At 37.2% G+C, this 20,434-nt stretch overlaps 1 protein-coding gene across 2 annotated transcripts in view; it reads left to right on the forward strand.

The window, feature by feature from the left end:
• Nucleotides 1-20,434, forward strand: part of LOC143884672 (putative LRR receptor-like serine/threonine-protein kinase At1g56130) — a 29,829-nt gene that overhangs the window by 6,976 nt on the left and 2,419 nt on the right. The window contains exons 1-18 of one of the 2 annotated variants that reach the window (XM_077388355.1): nt 2,314-2,505; nt 6,806-6,877; nt 7,381-7,452; nt 8,857-8,928; nt 9,037-9,105; nt 9,368-9,439; nt 9,525-9,596; nt 9,714-9,785; nt 10,184-10,255; nt 10,368-10,433; nt 10,776-10,841; nt 11,431-11,475; nt 11,663-11,724; nt 16,958-17,334; nt 17,929-18,124; nt 18,415-18,585; nt 19,733-19,851; nt 20,098-20,308. In XM_077388355.1, the coding sequence (XP_077244470.1) occupies nt 6,843-6,877; nt 7,381-7,452; nt 8,857-8,928; nt 9,037-9,105; nt 9,368-9,439; nt 9,525-9,596; nt 9,714-9,785; nt 10,184-10,255; nt 10,368-10,433; nt 10,776-10,841; nt 11,431-11,475; nt 11,663-11,724; nt 16,958-17,334; nt 17,929-18,124; nt 18,415-18,585; nt 19,733-19,851; nt 20,098-20,308 (1,849 nt within the window). In that variant the 5' untranslated portion in view covers nt 2,314-2,505; nt 6,806-6,842. Of the gene's footprint in view, nt 1-2,313; nt 2,506-6,805; nt 6,878-7,380; nt 7,453-8,856; nt 8,929-9,036; nt 9,106-9,367; nt 9,440-9,524; nt 9,597-9,713; nt 9,786-10,183; nt 10,256-10,367; nt 10,434-10,775; nt 10,842-11,430; nt 11,476-11,662; nt 11,725-16,957; nt 17,335-17,928; nt 18,125-18,414; nt 18,586-19,732; nt 19,852-20,097; nt 20,309-20,434 lie in introns of those variants that run through there. The other variant, XM_077388354.1, reaches the window with a different exon arrangement.

Genomic DNA, 20,434 nt, shown 5'->3' on the forward strand with positions numbered 1-20,434 from the left:
CTCAACAATGTAAGCAGAAGAAGAGGATACTTTTTCATTCAGGATTTCAAGTACATTAAGAACAAATAAACCATTTGCATTGTAGCCCTTCCCTACAAACACATTATTTTTGCTAATGATTGCCTTGTCTGCTTCAAAAGTGAGCTTTAGTCCATTCTTGTTCAAGAGCGCACCAGACACCAAGTTACGCCGTATATCCGGCACATGCAACACCTCCTGAAGTGCAAGTACTTTCCCTGAAGTTAACTTCAGCAAGACCTTGCCCTTACCAACGACTTTTGAGGTCTGTGAGTTCCCCATGAAAACTTGATCCCCTTCCTTAACTAAGGTGTAGTTGTAGAAGGAGTTTCAGTTTCCACAAATGTGCTTGGTAGCACTAGTATCCAGAACCCACTCCTTTGGATTTTCCACCAGATTTACCTCAGTCACAACCGCTGCAATCACATCTGCCTCGGTTAAATTAACCTTGGCACTGGACGAACCAGTCTTTCGGTGTCGGCAGTCCTTCTTGTAGTGTCCGGGTTTTCCACATTCAAAACAGACTCCTTTCTTTTTGGGTCCAAATTTCTTGAAGTTCTTTTCCTTCTTCGGTTTCAGATTCTTAGACCCATCATTCTTAGTCTCAACAATGTTTGCCTTAGAGGTATACTCTTTGGCATTTTGTTGCTTATCTTTTAGTCTGTTTTTCTCTTCGATTTTAATCCGAACAACTACTTGGTCTAAGGTCCATTCTTTTGTCTTGTGTTTCATTCCGATTTTAAAATCTTTCCAAGACAAAGGCAGTTTCTCAATAAGAGAACCAGCCACGAATGTGTCAGGTAACTCCATACCTTCCTTAGCCAATTCTCCAATTAGGAACTGATACTCATCTATTTGAGCAGATATAGGTTTCCCATCTTCCACAGCAAAGTCTAAAATATTTCCTATCACATATTTCCTATTTCCAGCATCCTCTAAATCATTTAGTTACCAATGCATTCCAAAGATCAGCAACATGTTCAAATGAATAGTATACGTTATAAAGGTCATTTGACAAACCATTCAAGAGATGGTTCTTGCAAATATAATCAGCATTATTCCAGTTTTCAAAATCAGCAGAATCTTCAGTTGGTTTTGATTGTGTAAGAACAAAAGCGGCACCAATTTGTTGTAGAGCAAACAAGATCTGTTGTTTCCATCTTTTATAGTTCAATCCAGTGAGGCGTTCGATCTTGGAAAAATCTGGAATGGTGTTGAGAATTCTGTTCACAACAGAGGTGCGAACAACCGTTGGATTGGAATTCTCAACAGAGATGGTATCAACAGAAGTTGGGTTCGGATTATCAGAAGCCATATGATCAGATTTGAAGGATACGATTCTTAAGATTGTTGGACAATCTTAGATTTTGTCCAGTAGGATCTGATATATGGCTTGATTGAATCCAGAAATTAGAAATGTAAATAAATCAGTACTTAGCTTTTGTAGAAAACGTTTCTGTAAAACAGATCGAGAAGAAGAAGGCTGAGTCGTGCCACTGGTCACTCTCCTTAAGAATCGTATCCGCCGCCTACCGGTGCAAACCGGGATCCGCGAACCGATGCTCCAAGATAAAACAGCCAAAGTTGGCTCCAGTCCACGTGCACTCGCTGACTGGTCCACCCAGAATCACCGTAGAACTGTGCTCAGATCAGAACGGAGGAAAAGAAGAAGACAAGCAGAAACTTTGATGTTTTTTTTTTCTGTAAAAAACTATATCTTCCAATGGTGCTGTTCTCTTCTTTTTATAGATGAGAATATGACTGTTGGAGGATAATTAATCACCATTAAAAGACCAAAACGTTTCTCTTTTAATCACCATTAAAAGACAAAAAAACGTTTCTCTCTTAATCACCATTAAAAGACAAAAAACATTTCTCTTTTAATCACCATTAAAAGACAAAAAATGTTTCTCTCTTAATCACCATTAAAAGACAAAAAACGTTTCTCTTTTAATCACCATTAAAAGACAAAAACGTTTCTCTCTTAATTACCATTAAAAGACAAAAACGTTTCTCTTTTAATCACCATTAAAAGACAAAAACGGTTTTGGTTTTGAAAACACACCACAAGCACACTCACCAAGGTCTTGGGTTCAAGTCCCCACATATGCAAAAGTCTTTTGCTTTAAAACAAGAGAGGGAAACATAATTTGAATCTTCCCTCCAAATTTTTAAACAAAAAGAAAAAGCATCTTTGACTTTTCAAATCTTTTATTAAAAATTCTAACATTATTATTACATGATGATGATGATGCTAGGGAAATGGTATTGTCACAAGCCGCTTTGTTCTTCCTTTATATGAATTCTTTCACTGTGTCGTGCCACTATTTAAAAACTCACTGAGTGAATCATTGGGTCACCTTGCCCGAGTTCACTTATGCTTAGCTATACGGACTCAATTGAGGAATCCCTTGACTACTTGGGCCAATGAAAACTAGTCGTGCCAATCATTCATTACTCACCAGAGTGAACTTGGATTTACCTTGGGTGAGTTTTCATTCGAGTTCAAGCTTTTATACATAGATCATACGTCTAAGTCATTGTAAGATGTAAGGATCCATGCATAAAGGGCAATAATATCTGCACTCTGACTTCCACATCACTTTTCTATTTATTTTCTACAATTTCTTAAGATGGGAAAATGTTTACCATATTCTATTTCACATTTCCTTGTCAATCCATCCGTCCTCCATAATTTCCACACCAACATCCAAATTCACAAATGCTCAATTTTTCCGGCTTCCAAACATCTCAATACATGTAGATCCATTAGGGGCAAATAAGCACAAAGTGAAAAAGGATAAGCATGAATCAAATTCCATGACGAAAATGTTTATGCAAAAAATGAGAGAGAGATGAGTTCGGATTTGGATGTCAAGACCTCTTGAATTTGGGGGGGGGGAGATGAGACAGAGAAGTGTGAAGAAAGAATAGGGAAGAGCCGACCACACTAACTATTTTGGAAGGAAGAGTTCAAGTTAGGGCTCACAACTTTGTGCTTTGTATAACTAAAATAAGACGAAACTACGTAAGTTGCTCGTGGGTTCTAGACAAAACTATCGAGCATAATGGTAATCTGACCCAAGTGATCTATATACCCTATGCACACATGTATATAAGTCATGTGCAATGTAATCCAACCCCACAACTTATATACACCATTATGTTGTGTATGTAAGTCATACGCGAGCTATCTCCCCCCGCGGCCCACACCACCACGACCACCACACACACGCACACACACACACCCACACCCCACACACACACACACACACACACACACACACACAAAATTGATTCACTAGGTCCATAAAAGCATCTGTTTTCAAAATCAAAAGTCATGCCGAGTTAGAATCATGGCCTTGGTGAAGATATCCACTAATTAATGCACGCACTAGATGTATGGAGGTGTAACCAATCATCTGGAGTAAAATTGACGAACAAAGTGGCAATCGACCTCAATACTCTTGGTGTTGTCATAAAATTGGATTGGTAAAAATATGAATGGCATTCTTCTTCTTTTTTGAAGAGGTATTTTAGAAGAAGAGATACAAAAAAAACATAGAGAATCCAACACAAGCACACAATTTCTCTTGAAGTGGCAGGCATAGATTGATACTTTGCTTCCGCAGAGGGCATGACACGCCAATTGATACTTTGCTTCTGCAGAGGGCATGGCACGCCAAGCTGGGGAGGCACAACAGAAGACAAGTAGAGAGATAGGTTTGATAGGAAGGAGAAATACGATCATAGGAAACAGAGTGAGAAATAGGATGTGCGACAGTATGTGAACAAGTCCGAGAAGCAATTAGAGAATTGGCAACGACAAAATACCTTTCAAACCGTGAAGACAATTGCGTGGGTGGAAGTGAATTGGAGTCAGGTGCATCTTGATGAGTTTGCCAAATCCTGCGAGGTTCATGAGTATAAACCTGCAGTTGAGAAGGTGAGACATCCAAAGAGAAGGAATGAATGGGAAGAGGTAGACCATTGTCACAAACAAAATCAATCTCATATTCAGAAAAGTAAGAGGCAATCTCAAAGAATGTACTATCAGTAGAAACAAAGACCTTGCGTAAGGTGGGACAGTAGCACTCATACCCCTTTTCAGTACGCGAGCACCCAAGGAAAACAATTTTTTTTGCACAAGGATCTAACTTGTTAAACCATTCAAAAAAGAAAAAGAAAAAGGATCTAACTTGTCTAGACCAGGGGATAATTTATGAACAAAACACACACAACCAAGTACTTGTGGAATCAAAGGAAAAGGGTTACCATAAGGATGAAGCACTGAGAATGGAGTTTGACTATCCAACACAGAAGAAGGTAGGCAATTACTAAGGAAGCAAGCAGTGAGCACAACATCACTCAATGGGTTTTAGGGACCTCCATATGAAACATGAGAGAACGATCCATATGAAGAAGGTATCAAAGTTTTCTCTTCACCACTCCATTTTTTTGGGATGTATAAGCATAGGAGGACTGGTGAAGGATACCATGCGACTCCAAGAAGGATTGAACCCATCACAAGTAGAAAAGTATTCCCTGGCATTATCAGTACTTAAACATCTAATTGAACACTAATATTGATTGCAAATCTAATAATAAAAAGCACAAAATGCAGAGAAAACTTCTGAACGATCTTTTATTAAAAACAACCGTGTCATTCTTGAATAATCATCAACAAAGATAATAAAGTACTTAAAAACAAACAAAGATGGAGTTCGACAAGGACCCCATACATTAGAATGGAATAGCTGAAAATGACGAGAGAGTCGACTATCTACCCTGGAGGGAAAGGACACCCTATGGTGTTTTCTTGGTTCACAGGACTCACATTGAAACGAACTAACTGGACTTGACACTTAGATCGACTTCCAAAGCTTCTTAACTGAAGGGAAGCCCAAACGGTAATGCCACTGAAAAGAATTAACATAGCTTCGTAAGCCTGCACTTTCCCTTGTTTGATCGAGCTAGTAAACACCATCCACCTCACGACCCGAACTAATCTTCGTCCTAGTCTTCACATCCCGAAAAACAAATAAGAAGGAAAGAAATAAACAAAACAATTCAGATGTTAAATTAACTGAATAATATAAATTAAATTAAAAGAAAATTTGGGTACACAATGGACAGATGATAATGAAAGACCTGAATGGGGGGAAGCTACACCTACTCCTGAGATAGGAGATGTAGTCCCATTAGCCAAAGATAACACTATGACTCGATGAAGACTATAATTGAAAGGAAGAAAGTATGTTGGCTTTACTGATCATATGATTGGATGCTCCTGAATCAATAAGCCATGACCCAGAAGCAATTAGGAAACAAGAGAAAGTGCTAGTGCTACCTTGTTGTGTTGAAGTGGCAGTTGACTGCTTGTCTTTGTCCTTGGACCTAAAAAACTCATCATACTCGGCACGAGAGATCACTAGAGAATCGCCTGGCTCAGCCTCTCCAGATGACGGTGGTACTGAGCTCTCAGAGGCAGCAACTGAAGCATGATTGGCATACCGAGAAGGCCGTAACTTCGGATGCAGATCATATCAATAGTCGACAGAGTGATGATCCATACAACAACGAGTGCAAAAGCGGGTTCCACGACCACCAGTACCACGGCCTCCCCTTGAATCACAGTCATCTCCACGACCACGACGACCTCTACTACGGGCAGATCGACCACTACGTTCACAACCCAACTGAGCGCTCAACATAAGGCTCACTTGAACCCTCAACTCTCATAGACTCTCTACTCGAGAAAACACCTCATTTAGGGAAGGAAGAGACCCTAAAATTTTAAAAAAAAGAGAGGAGGGAAGAGATCCTAAACCAATCTGCTCATGTGTAGGAACTTTGGCCCCAAAGCATCCAGAAACTGAATAACAATCAAATCATGCTGATGCTTGGCCAAGACAGTGACATCAGTAGTGAATGTCAAGTACATATCAAGCTGCTCGCATAAAGTCACATCCTGTGAGTAGAATTCAGAAACTGACTTGTCTACACGCTTCAAATTCAGGAATTCAGAGTACATATCACGCATCCCAGTCAAGTTATTTACTCCTGAATATAAGGTTTCAGCTCGCTTCCAAATGTCTTTGGACTTTTCGTTTCCATCTCCACTGAGACGATCCCGAAACTGAAACACATACTGAAACCAAAATCGTAATTGCATTAGTGGTATATTATATCGGTATGTATTACATAATTGTTTTCTTATGATTTGCATGTGAGATGTGGTATGCACTAAATTATCAATGATTTTACATATGAATTGTGATTGCATGTGAAATGTCATGCATTAGTGGATCTCATTTTGTCACTATGTGTTCGATATTATTAAGCCATTATGGACAGATATCTTGCTTATTGGATGGTTTCTAAGTACGTATTTGTGCCTTTTCTAATATTTCCCAAAGTTTCATCTTAAAATTCTATCATTTCTATATATTTTTTACATTTCTGTGATTTTACAGGATTTACACTGAAATTTCCAAATGAAACTGAAACGTTTCCGTTCCCATGGCGACCGAAACTGAAACTGAAATTTAAAACCTTGGTACCATCTTGAGGCTATCTACTATTTATTTCCATGATGATTGAGTATGCACCTAATAGTGGTGTACAGTTTATACACATAATAGTTCTTCTATTGTTGCTGTTTTCTGTATCGACTGCACAAAATATCAATGCATATTGTATCCATCTGATCCCTCTGCTATTATTCCCTTTTTTGTTGTTATACTTTATTATGTTTTCGCCCTTACAATTATTTGTATCTTATTAGGAGCCTTGGTATCAATGCGTTGACAGGAGCCATCCCAATGGAGCTCGGAAACCTTCGAAATCTAATTAGTTTGTAAGTTATCCTTACTAATTTGTTTCACTTTTTTAAGTATGCTAAGATCAAGAATGCACCGAACATACATGTTTTAGTGTAATCAATTATAAAAATCATCCAATCTCTGATACACTTGTCAAATGTGGGGACCACTACTTGTAAACTGTCAAGTGCAGGTGGTGGTTCCCGCATGTGCCAACCAAACCAATCATAATAATTATAAAATTGTCATGTATGTTTACATTAAAATTTAATGACCACTATAACCTTAAAGTATTTATCATGATTATTTATCATTATCATTATCATTATTACTTTAAAAGGAATGCTCTGCCTATTTATTTTTTCAATCGATGATCCACCATACATGGGGCACCTATGAGTGGTGATCATAATATTTCATTTGGTGGGCCCCCAACAAGCCCCACAAGCAAGATGAGACTATTTTGATTAACTACATGCTAAAAATTATATTATGGGTCTCAAAATGTATAACTTAACATATTTGCATTCTTGCGCAGGGGATTGGGCTCAAATAACTTCTCTGGTCCTTTCCCTGATCAGCTTGGGAATTTGACCAATCTAGAACAATTGTAAGTTTAGTTTTTTTTCTTTCTGCTACTGCCTTCTTGAGTAAATGCTATGAAATTTGTTAGAAAATTTTCATTTGTCACTCGATTTTTTTATGGGTAGACCATAAATTCCGAATTAAATACATTTGAAGGGAAATGAAATAAAAGGCTATCTACTTTGACGTAATGTCATAAAGGTTATGCACTTTTGCATGTTGGCTCAATTTGGAACAATTAAAAAGTTGGTGAGAATAAAGGATACGAAAAAGTTCTATAGTGACAAAAAAGGATATCTCATTATTTTTTCTAAAGAGGAAATGTGTCGATTCCAGCCAACACATATCCACTTCTGTGGGGGTCGAAGTCTGATGTAAGTTCGGACCAGAGTTTGAAGTTTGATTCATTGCATGAACCCACAAACAAAAAACTCATGTATTTAGGAAATATTAAATGGTCATTCCATTAATAAGTGTGTAACATGAAAAGAAAATGAAATGGTATTATCATCAGCTTTCAAAACATGTGAAGTATCTATGTTTGGAATGAACCTTATGGTGCATGTTACTAAGTGTTTGATCTTGTATGTTACTAAGTGTTTGATCTTGTTAAACCATTATGAATGATTGTCTTACTTATGTGATAGTTTCTAAGTGTGTATTTGTGCTTATACTAGCATTTTCCGAAGTTCCATCGTAAATTTTCATTGTTTCTACGGACTTGCCATAAAACTTATATGTTTTTTATAATATTTCAATGGACATTGATACACATACACGAAGTACTATCACCTTAGCGAGGACTGAAGCACAGACCCAAACCGATGTGCGGATCCTTTCTTGAGGCCATGTGTTCGACCAAAATAAAGACCGACTTTACATCACATACATTATATTGGACAACAATTCCTTTATGTGATACAGCATAGTGTAGAAAACATATAAACAGCTTTAAAGTGCGTCCCATCTGTTTCACAAGAATTTTCTCAAGTAGTGGGTGATGCATAATGTATATGTGAAGGAGTTTCTACAACAGCTGCCCACACAAATGTATCTGAGAATCGATTATTAAGTATTTAAATACATGTTTCTTGAAATGATTGTATGCATCTTTTCTTTTTTTGAATGATAGCTTGACTGCATCTGTCTGTTTCTATATATCTGTGATCATTAGTATATAAAATATCATGATGGAACAAGAATAGTTAATGACATGATAGTTCTAGTTTTCTATATGTGAAAATTTTTTGTTATATCTCCGGTTATTTTTTGTCTTTTTTAGTGTCACCAACTACCACTACCTACATTGGTGGTGACTCTACGTTATCTTTCTAAATCTTTAAAGTTCAGAAGAACATGAAAAATTCATGAGGATAGAAATGGGAGGAAATCATATACTTGGATTCATGAGCTATGTTCACATTGACAGATACATTGACAGTTCTGGAGTGAGTGGTGAGATTCCTTCAACATTTGCTGCCCTACAGAAGTTGCATACTGTGTAAAAGCTCATAACTCGTCTCAATAAGATTAAATTTTCATGTTGGTTCTTTATACGTATGAAGAAAAATCATGCTTGTTTACCATGAATAATCTCATTCGGTTTCAGGTGGGCATCAGACAATCAGTTCACAGGCAATATACCTGAATTTATTGGGAATTGGAATGTGACTTCTTTGTAAGTCAGTTATGAGAGTTTTCCACTCATCCCACGGAGTTTTTATCTTCTTTCTTGCTCTAGATGTTAAAACTCAGTATCCAGTTATGTCCTTCATATAGAGATCTGTGTATATGATTTCAGTTATAGATGCTTCTTTTTGTCTAGTTAAAGTCGGTTTCTTACCGTTGCATACGGCCAGGACTATGAAAGTACTTGATACAGCATCAAAGAATCTTTTAAAGGCTTCTAATTATGCAAAATTATGCAAATTCTCATGTAGGAGGCTTCAAGGAAATTCTTTTGAGGGCTCGATACCTTCGAGTTTTTCTAATTTGACCTCAATGACTGATTTGTAAGTGTTTATGATATCTTCACTTTTTCTTCTGTGTTTTCACTTTTCACTATACATTTCTTTGACTATACTGTATAATATGTAGGCGAATAAGTGACATAGCCAATGGGAGCTCATCATTGGATTTTATTCGGGAAATGAAGTCTTTGAGTATCTTGTAAGATCACATGATCTGGATCTGCGTTCTGATACTGATTTGAAAATTCCTTCTGTTTGTCTACATGCGTCTGAAAATCACAATAACATGCACAAAGTGCTCTCTTGTTTTCTTCAGAATCTTGAGAAACAACATGATTTCCGGTACCATTCCTTCCAGCATTGGAGAATACCAATCTTTGCTGCAGCTGTAAGTTTATTTCTTATATGTGATCATGGTTTTAAATTTCGACCGAAATCCGAAACTACCTTCGGCAATTTTGGTAATTTTGGTTGAAATTTACTTTTTTCCAAAATTTCGGCATAAGTTTGAAAAAAAAAATTTAACTGATTTTCGGCCCAAATTTCGGTTCGGCTTTGTTCGACACTGAAATTTTAGACCTTGTATGTGATTCGTGCATAGTATTTATGTTTGAATAAGAACTTCTTATGTATTCTCAGTCCATATAATCTGCCTTAGTGGTATCTGGATTTCCTTTGGCTACTTTCATACTAATCTTCACTGAAGAAAGGCATTATTATCTAACATTAGAATGTCTTACTTCAACTTTTTCTTTTTCTGTCGCCGTAAGTTGTTTAGTTTTGTAGGGATCTGAGCTTCAACAATTTAACTGGACAAATTCCTAGCTCTCTCTTCAATTTGAGTTCGCTTGTTTACCTGTAAGAATCTATAACTGGCCTTGGTCATTTGTTTAGTGAAGCTTCTAACATGCTCTACTAAATATTATTTGATCTATGTGTTTCTTTTGCCTTTGATCATGTCAATGAGCAGGTTTCTTGGAAATAATAATTTAAATGGTTCCCTGCCTTTGGAAAAACGTGCAACACTTCTCAATATGTATGTTCATCTAATTTTTCTGTATTAAGTCGATAATCCCAATTATATTTTCTCTCTTTTCCTTAACTGGGCTCCCCTCCATTGTTTCATTTGTGATATGTCATTAATTTTATGGAGTAAATCAATGTATCCATCCATCCATCCATTCTTTTTCGTGAAAGTTCATAATATAATTTGTTGTCCTTTATCTATAAAGTACCATATATTATCTGTTAACTGACTGCATCCATACCTCCTACCTCGCAAAGGCTACCTAGAATCATTTTTTTTAGACTCAGTATGACCATTGATCATATTTTCATGCAAGGTATATTGACTTTCTGTTATATGTTGTGTGCACAGAGATTTGTCATACAATCAATTATCAGGAAGCTTTCCCTCTTGGGTTACCCAACAAGGTTTTCAACTGTAGGTGGAACACGCAGAGAGCTCATTTCCTTAACCTTTTTTTTTTTTTTTCTAGTTTCAATGTAACACTGGATAGCATTATATGTTTCCGATATAACTTCTCCATCGGTTTGAATAGCACCCCGCTTTGTCTCTTCTTCTGTTATGTTGACATGGTTTGAATCAGATTCAAGCAGTTATAATCATGACATGGCCACCACGCTTTAGTATTTCTATCCATTGGCTCTGGAATCTGGGTGTTTCTCGCAAGGTTTTAAATTTCGGTTTCGGCCTTGGCCGAAATTCGGGAAAAAAAGAAATTACATTAATATGCCGAAATTTCGGAAAAATAGTAAATTTCTGGAAAAAAACTCATTTTTCCGAAATTTCGGCTGAAATTTAGGATTATGGCCAAAATTAGGTTTCAAGGGATTTTGGTTTCGGTCCCAACTGGAATCCGAAATCTTGGTGTTTTGGCCGAAATTTAAATCTTGGTTTCTCGTAATAATCACACTGAAGCTGCTTTGTTCTATTAGGCACCTATATTCCACACTTCTTCAAAAATATCCACGAAATTGATTATGAGCTCCCTGCGTTGTGTTCTGTGCAGGAACTTGGTAGTCAACAACTTCATAATTGATAGTTCCAACAGCAGGTGATTATTAATGCCGTGAATTACTTTATCTTTGCCTATCAAAAATGAAAGCATGCCTAAGAAATAGTATAATTGGGCGAGAAGGATACCACCTTTCTCCGACTTGGTGATATCCATGTTGTATTGAATCTTTGATAAGTAGCTTTTATTAAAGTTGGTTCTCAAGACATTATTTTTGTTTATTCAGTATTCTTCAAGGATTGAATTGTCTTCAGAGGGACTTCCCTTGCAATCGTGGTTCTCCACGTTGTAAGTCATCCTCTTCCCTCATCATTTTTTTTTCTTTCTAGTTGTAGTTATTATTTTCTGTACATAATGTGAGAGCTTATTTTTGCTCTATCTATAGAGGTATGTAATTGGCTTCTATGTACATTTAACTAACTTAAGCCTGTTCATCAACAGAACTGAAACATTTCAAGTATGAGTTAGGGAGCCTATTATCATTTTATAAAAACACCACCATAATGTGAGAGCTTATTATTTTCTGTACTTAAAGTTATGGGAAGTGCTGTACACATGAATTTATTAGTATACTACATACATTCACAAGGCAAGAAAGGATATAAATTGAAAATTTATTATTATTATTATTATATATATGAGGAATGGTTTGTTTGCAGCTGCACAGATAAGCTTATCTGTGCATGGCTCATAAACCATAGGGGGGGGGGGCGCACATTTTTGGGGGGATCCAAAGCATTCATTTGGAAGGCCCTTCCATGGATAGGGTGTGTACCAAAAATCAGCCCTATAAGATCATCCTAACCCTGCCATTTGTGGAGGGAAAAAATGGGCAGAAACAGTGTCTGCCCATTTTCCCCTCCACCTTTGATTGGATTAGGATGATCCTATAGGGCTGATTTTTGGTACACACCCTATCCATGGAAGGACCTTCCAAATGAATGCTTTGGGTCCCCCCAAAAATGTGGCCCCCCCTATGGTTTGTGAGCCATGCACAGATAACTCATCTGTGCAGCTGCACACAAACCATTTCCTCTGTGTGTGTGTGTGTGTGTGTGTGTGTGTGTGTATATATTATAAAAATTTGGGGTTGGGCCTATAGCTCAATGGTTGAGGCTTTGTTTCTAAACCTTGAGGTCGCAGGTTCGATCCCAGCTTACCTCAATTCAACTCAACTCAACTAAGCCTATGTCCCAAACCAGTTGGGGTCGGCTAATTAATCCTTTAGAAAATTTTCATGATGAACATGAAAGAATCTACCCGTCTCAAATTGACTAAGTCTAATCCTGACACTAGTTGGGTTCATGTACATGGATCATTTTCTTCCATTCTCTCCTATCCAAGGTCATATACTTGATCCCAGCTTACCTAACAAAAAAAAAATTAAAATTCCCCTTGAAAGGGATTATTTTATGAAATTGAACAGCCACTTTGATTACATAAGGTACAATAAATTAAATCCCTTGGAAATTAAAAAATCAAAAGAATCCCCCTTGTTCTATTCCCTTGATGTCCCCGTTTTGCTCCTATTTAAAGGCAACCCATGATGGCCTAAGTCTTCCCAACATAGACAGCTAGTCCGACCCTCGAGGCTCTCTCAACAAAAGGGAAAAGCACACAAGCAAACACAAGCAATACAAGGCAACAAGGGACACAAGCATTTTAACGTCCCACTCTAGGCCAAAGCTTTACAAGGAAGCTTTCAAAAACACACTCATGCCCATTAGGTGCATGGGGCGTTTTCCCACATATAGGCCAATTTGGGCAACCACCCCAAGGCCATTGGCCCATATACGAACTGCCTACAAGCCCATTGGCCACAGCTACAACTGCCCATAGGGCCATTTACATAAGTGCATCAGTTAGTTACAGCCTACAACCTCTCATGTGGAGAAACCATGATATGCAGCCATGGTTTTAAATTTCATCCGAAATCCGAAATTTCAGATTTCGGTTGGGTCAGAAATTTGGACGAATTCCGAAATATCACGAAATTCCAAATTTCGGTTCGAAAATTTGATTTTTAAAAAAAAAATATTATTATTCCTAAATTTTGGTAATTTCGGCCAAAATTTGGGAATTAATAAAATAATGATTTTTTAATAACCGCATTTCAGCCGATATTTTGGTTTCACCCTTGGCCAAAACCGAAACCGAAATTTAAATCCATGTGTGCAGCACTCTCTTGACCAAATGCCTTACTGCCACGCCCATAACTGCACCAACCGCCCAACAATATGCCTTGTGCTGCTGTTTGCCACGCCCTTAGGCTTGTTTGCACCAAACCATGATGTTCAGCACTCTCTTGGCCAAATGTCTTGCTGCCACGCCCATAACTGCACCAACCCCCCAACAATATGCCTTGTGCTGCTGTTTGCCACGCCCTTAGGCCTGTTACCATGCGCCCAACCACCCCAACTGCCTGCTAGAGTTCTGTGGGCCACGCCTTGCTGGCCTGTGTGTCCCGCGTGATTGGCCTATTGTTAGCCCACCAATGCTATCACTTGGCGCCAATGCCCAAACATGTTGGCCATTGCGCATTGCCTTGTGCACCAGCCCTCTTTGCCATGCCCAGCCCAGCCCAGCCCATGGCCTTTGCTTGGTGCCGCTGCCACCAATACTTGTGTGCTTCCTTGCACACTTGTGTTGTGTTGCCAAGGTCTTTGCTGTGCCTTGTTGCCCAGCTCTTCCACACTTGGACTTTCCTTGCCATGGTCTAATGCCATGGTCATTCTCCCACCTTGATTGCTTCTTGGGCTAACTCCCAAGGCCCACTTGGCTATTGGCAAGGGTGCAAGGTGCCACCATAAGCCAAAGACTATGGCATCGAGTTTAGGGGTGTGACACTAGGGCATAGTGGAAATTACGAAGGATAATGAAAAGGAGAAAAGTCATGTTTAAATGTTCATTTTGGTTCTGGGCTTGAAAACTCTTTGGTCTCTAGTCAGGGTTTGCACTGTTTAGAAAATGTGGGGAATGTTGAGTGTGAAAATGGGGGTATTGAACATCAGTGCTCATCTTCCAACCAGTAAGAGTGAACGAACCTTGTCCTTTTCATCTGGAAGTGGTTGTATTTCAGCATACTGATCAAGTAGACTCTTGAGTTTGTTAAGAAACTTTGGGATAGATAGATTTCCTTTTTGACAGTTTTGAATCGCTATCTGGAGTGCAATGATTCAATTTTCGGGCTGTTGAGAATAAGAATCATGAAGCTGTCTATGAAACTTGAGAGGTAGATATATCTATAACCTGAGCAAGAACCTCATAAATGAGAGTAGAGTTGATCATTTTTTAATCAGTAGTTGGTCCTTGACTATCTAGCCCTCGTATTCACGTGTCTTTCCAATAACAAGCCTCTTCTTTTCTAATGGCAGAGTCACCTTCTGCCTTCTTTACACATTCAGCAATGGCAATGGCCAGTCTATGATGATCCCAGAAACAGATTTGGTTGATCGAATGGGAATGGGAAGGAATTACATTGTTCGAGGGGGTGAAGAAGGTTGGAAGGGTTGGAATGTTGGAGATGATCGAGAGGTAGGGATTGGGTATTTGGGTGATCACAAGTTAGGATTTTGGTTTTAATGTTTCAAAGGGTTGAGGTTGGGTTTTGGGTTGATCGAAGGGTTGGTAATGAGTTTTGCATATATTAAAAAATAAGAGATGGGTTTTGAGATGTTCGAAGGTTTTTTGGGTGTTCAAAGATTGCTGTTCATATTAATTTAAGTGGGATTTGGGAGTTAGGCTCTCTAAACTCTCTCATTTTTCCACGCATTCTCTCTTCTGCACCTTCGTTCTCTTCTCCATTTGCTTGCATCAAATCTTTCTCTCACAAATCAGCTGGGTTTTGGATTTGGAGTGTTTGAAAGTTTGGGTTTAGGGCTTGGGGTGTGCAAAGGTTGATTTTCTTGATTTGGGATATGCGAAGAATTGAATTAGGGTTTTGAGATGATCAAACATTGATATGGTAAAGAAAATATGATCAAGATGAGGGATACTAAGGAAACTTGGGTTGATGAGGAAGGAAGAGGATTGGAAACATAGATAGAACTGTAAGGAATTAAGAAAGGAAACATAGATAGAATTGTAAGGAAGTGGAAGTACCTCTGTTGGACCAACATTGTCCATAGACCTTGATCAAGCCTGCTTTGATACCATGTAAAATCTGGTTTTAAATATATATTATTAAGGAGACAAAGATAGACTTGGAAGGAAATGGAAGATTGGTGTTTATTGTTTTTAAATTGTAGGCGCCTGTTAGTACTTCTGCAGTTACGTTTGCGCTTCCTTAATTTATTTTTATTAGATCATTTCTTTAGTTAATTAATTGTTCAGAATAATGGTTTCTACAGTTTTAGTTCTTGTAGTAACTGAAAAAAACCTTGACAAACAAGTAGATAGACATCCAACCGATACACTCGCCAACAAGTACAAACCTATTAAATACCATTAACATTATCAAATCATAGTTTTTAGTTGAAGTAAATTCACCAAAAGCAATTAAAAATAAAAGTAAGCATAAAAGTGTGGTTGAGATTGTGTATCAATCAATTTTTGTGATCATGAGAATCCATATCACCTTATATGCATGGTTTTAAATTTCGACCGAAATCCGAAATTCCATTTTTCGCCATTTACCAAAATTTCGGATTTCGGTCCAAAATTTCGGACCCGTCCGAAATTTTGATTAAATGGCATTATTTATTAAAAATAAAAGTGTAACAAAAATTCGGCCGACATTTCGAAAATTCGGTCTGGAATTTCGAACCAAATTACAAAATTTCGGACCGAAATTTTGGATTTCGCTGGAATTTCGGTTTTCGATGGGGTCTGAAACGGTTACCGAAACCGAAATTTTAAACCATGCTTATATGTATCATCAACATTTTGAAGCTTGCATTGAATAAACACCTCAAATACTTTTATTCTGCACATTGAACCCTAACTAAGGCATATTATGGCTTAAAGGGCGTAAAGATATGAACAATAGTACAATACTAGTAGTTTATATGCGGACTTATATCGACATTTTGAGCCTTGGGCAAATTAAACACCTCAAAAAATTTTATTCTACACATTTAACCCTAACTAAGGCATATTAGGGCTTCAAGTGGTAAAGTAGTCACGATAATAATAATAATTGTTTTAAGTTACGGAATTTATCATCTAGATTGAGAAGCTTATGTCTCACATGCACCTCATAGTTGAGGAATATTCCTCGTAAGCATTATGCTTCAGACATGCATGTCAGAAGAGCTTTTCCCATGCCTCGCATAAAGGCATACACAGCTCACATCACACCTTTCTCGACAGTAGGTGCAAGGAATGGGACCCTAACAAATTCATGGTGTCCTGCTACTTTTTATTGGGGACCCATTGCTCCTGTCAATGTGAGATGGCAGACAACTGACCTTTTCCTGTTCTTTCATTATCTAAAGACAAGTGTTTGACATAGGAAAAATGTGATATTTCACCAATAAACATCATATCGTTTTTTGATAGATCATTTTTTATTGGTTTGCAGATTCTTCATTTGCAATCAAATGTGGTGGCCCAGAGAAGACATCTTCTAGTGGCACAGTATTTGACAGTGATAGTGAAACTCTTGGTGCCGCATCAGATTATGTTACTGATGCAAACAATTGGGCAGTTAGCAATGTTGGACGGTTTGCTGAAAACTCCAATGTTTCATATACAAGCTTCACTTCATCACAATTTACAAATACTTTGGACTCAGAGCTGTTCCAGACAGCACGGATATCGCCAGGGTCATTAAGATACTATGGTCTAGGGCTTGAGAATGGAAACTACACTGTAAACCTACAATTTGCTGAGACAGCTTTCCAAAATTCACAAACTTGGCAGAGTGTCGGAAGGCGCCTTTTTGATATTTATATCCAGGTATGTGCTCTGAAATAGGTTATATTTCCCAAGATTGTTAGATTTTATTGTTTTTTGAATCGCTATTCTCTGTCATTTTTTCACCAACTGTTATAAAGTGGTGCCTCTTGAAAGTTTTTGAGAACACAAATGTTGTTTGGTCATGTGCTCAAGGGTTGGTTTGCATGTTTAACCTGTGCTATCTTGGACCATATTTATTGCTTTTAATAGTGCAATAAAGTTTTGAACCGGAAAATTCGATCGATCATTGCTATCTACCTGGGATGAGTTATGATTAATGGAAATTCTTCACTGCTAATCTATATATTAAGCTTTTATTCTGAAAGAGATGGTCAATGAAACCAGAAATGAGGTCGTTTTTATTTTACCACCATAGCTCTTTATTGAACTTGTTGGTTTTTATTTCCTTTTGTGGATTACCTGTTTCTCGCATGTACTGGATATTGAAAGTGAATAAGGAAAAACAACAGATCTTGTGTCAATGAAAGTGAATAATTCGAACCATGGTTTATTGCAAAATATGTAACCAATTGCACTTTATTAATTCATTCTGAAAATGTTTTCATTTTAAAGATCTGCTAATTAATGCTTCAGGGAAGTCTTGCCCATAAAGATTTTGATATAAGAGACGAGGCAGGTGGGATTCTTATTCCTGTTCCAAAGGATTTCACAGCTCAGGTAACTGAAAATTTCCTTGAAATCCATCTATTTTGGGCTGGAAAGGGGACTTGCTGCATACCAGCTCAAGGTACTTATGGGCCATCCATTTCCGCCATCAGTGTCACTCCAGGTAACGTATAAAAAATAGTGACTGATTTTACTAGGGCTACTTGGATGGAAGGAAAAACCTTTCATTGGAAAATGAGTTTTCCAGCATTTGGTTGGTTGACTCATTTCCATGGAATTTTTTTTCCAAAATGATAAAAATCCCTGTTTTCTAATAAAATTTAAACTCTACTAGACAATGGAAATTTTTTCCATGGAACAAAGTTTCCATAAAATTCATTTTCCTGCACCCAGACAGCCCCACGTTTTTTCAATAGTTCAATGCTGATTACTAATTATTGAGTCCTTATTCAGATTTCATTCCAACTGTTAGTAACTCTCCACCAACCACCTCGTCAACCAAAAACAGAACCGGTTTGGTTGTCGGAATTTCTGTTGCTGTTGGAGTTGTGAGCTTTATATCTGTTTTTGCATTTTTCATTTTGAGACGGAGAAGGAAAAGCATGGAAATCAATGAAGACGAAGGTAATATTGACATTGCTAAATAACAAATAAATCCAACATCTAAACTTCTGTCAGCATACTATTCGGTGTGTTGCAGAATTGTAACCGGACCATGGTAGCACGTTAAATCATTCTATTGTTTATCTTATTTCCTGCCAACCTACTAATTTTTAATCCATTATAATTCTGTACGTGTACTTTCTTGGCACATCAGCAAATACACATTTCTTCCAGATTTATTGGATTCATAATTTCATTTGGTAGTAGGTTTTACTTATTTCTAGTAAATAGGTAAAAGTAATTAAAATATTGCATTTATTGCTCTTCATTACGAAGTTGAACTACATATTTCAGAAGGAATTGTTGATTTCTGGATCCTTACTTTAGAATTGCAGATTTTTAATGTCCAAACCTTCTACTTATTACTTAATATATTTGTTATAAATAAATGACTATTGTAACTTATTAAGTTTGCAATTACTAATAATTATATTTAATTTTAAAACAAAATTTTAAAATAAAATAAAAAGATCTATATATTACTAATGTATTTTTCCTTCATATAAAGCCAAAATATTAAAACAAAAATAAATTACAAACCAAAAGAGGCAGATTAGCTATCAGAAAACAAACTGACTAAGCCTATACTGATGTACCACGTAAATTAACTATTAGGAAACTGTGAACCATGAACCCATACATATACCAAGCATATTAGAAATGAGGTAACTATTATCTTGGTTCCGTCTTGAGTTTGGGTCCTCTATACAAGTAGCTTTTATATTTTTGATTTTTTCACCCTTTGCTTGCCATTACAAAAAAAGTGTTAATGCCTAATAATAATTAAATAAAAAATGAGATTGCTACCAGCGTGTTTTGGTAGTTTCCTCCATAACTTCTATCAAGAATATTTATTCATTGGCTTGTACAATGGAGTTTTTGTTTAGAATGAGTAGAAGAAGCGAATGAAAAAATTCTAAATAAAAGTGATGGGTGAAAAGCATTTAAACAAGTGGTCAATATGGGTTCCTTATTTAAATATACTAGAATGGATATTCTATTGTTGTTTTCAAGGAAACCCATGCCCGAATAATAGACATATTCGTGCAATGGGGTATTTTTTGAATTGATTGGATCTCATTATAACTGTACTTAATTTAATTTACAGAGATTCTGAGAATGGGTGCGACACAAAAAACTTTCAGTTATTCCGAACTTCGGACTGCTACCGAAGATTTCAATCCTGCAAATAAGCTGGGGGAGGGAGGATTTGGACCAGTTTATAAGGTATTTTTAGCATCTTTCTAGTAGTTAGCCTGAAAAACAGCGAACTCTTTCAACATCATTATGAGAGGATTGTATGTAAATGACTACCTGAGTGACATATTAATTAAGAATCAGCTAATGTGCACACATACGGACTTGTTTATAGAAGGGTATATATGTACATAAATGCCTCTTTGCATAAATACATACATCTCTACATGAAAATAGGATCATTACATTTTATTGGATAATTGTGTTATTTGACAGGGTACCCTTCCAGATGGGAGGATAGTGGCTGTGAAGCAACTCTCAGTGACATCTCACCAAGGAAAGAGTCAGTTTGTAACGGAAATTGCTACTATATCTGCCGTGCAACACAAGAACCTTGTGAAGCTGTTTGGGTGCTGCATCGAAGGAGATAAACGGCTCCTTGTTTATGAGTACCTTGAGAACAAGAGCCTTGACCAGGCAGTATTTGGTATGATGGCAGTCCTATTTTCTTATGTAGTTTTTTTTTTTCCTTTCTTGATTAGCTATTTTCTTATGTAGTGTTATGATGTCCTATTTTCTTTTGTTGAAATTACCTCTCCACAGCTCTGGAATT

The sequence above is a fragment of the Tasmannia lanceolata genome, unplaced genomic scaffold (genome assembly GCF_043159265.1).
Source record: "Tasmannia lanceolata isolate RefF3 unplaced genomic scaffold, GAP_Taslan_0.1 ptg000008l, whole genome shotgun sequence".
Classification (NCBI taxonomy): Eukaryota; Viridiplantae; Streptophyta; class Magnoliopsida; order Canellales; family Winteraceae; genus Tasmannia; species Tasmannia lanceolata.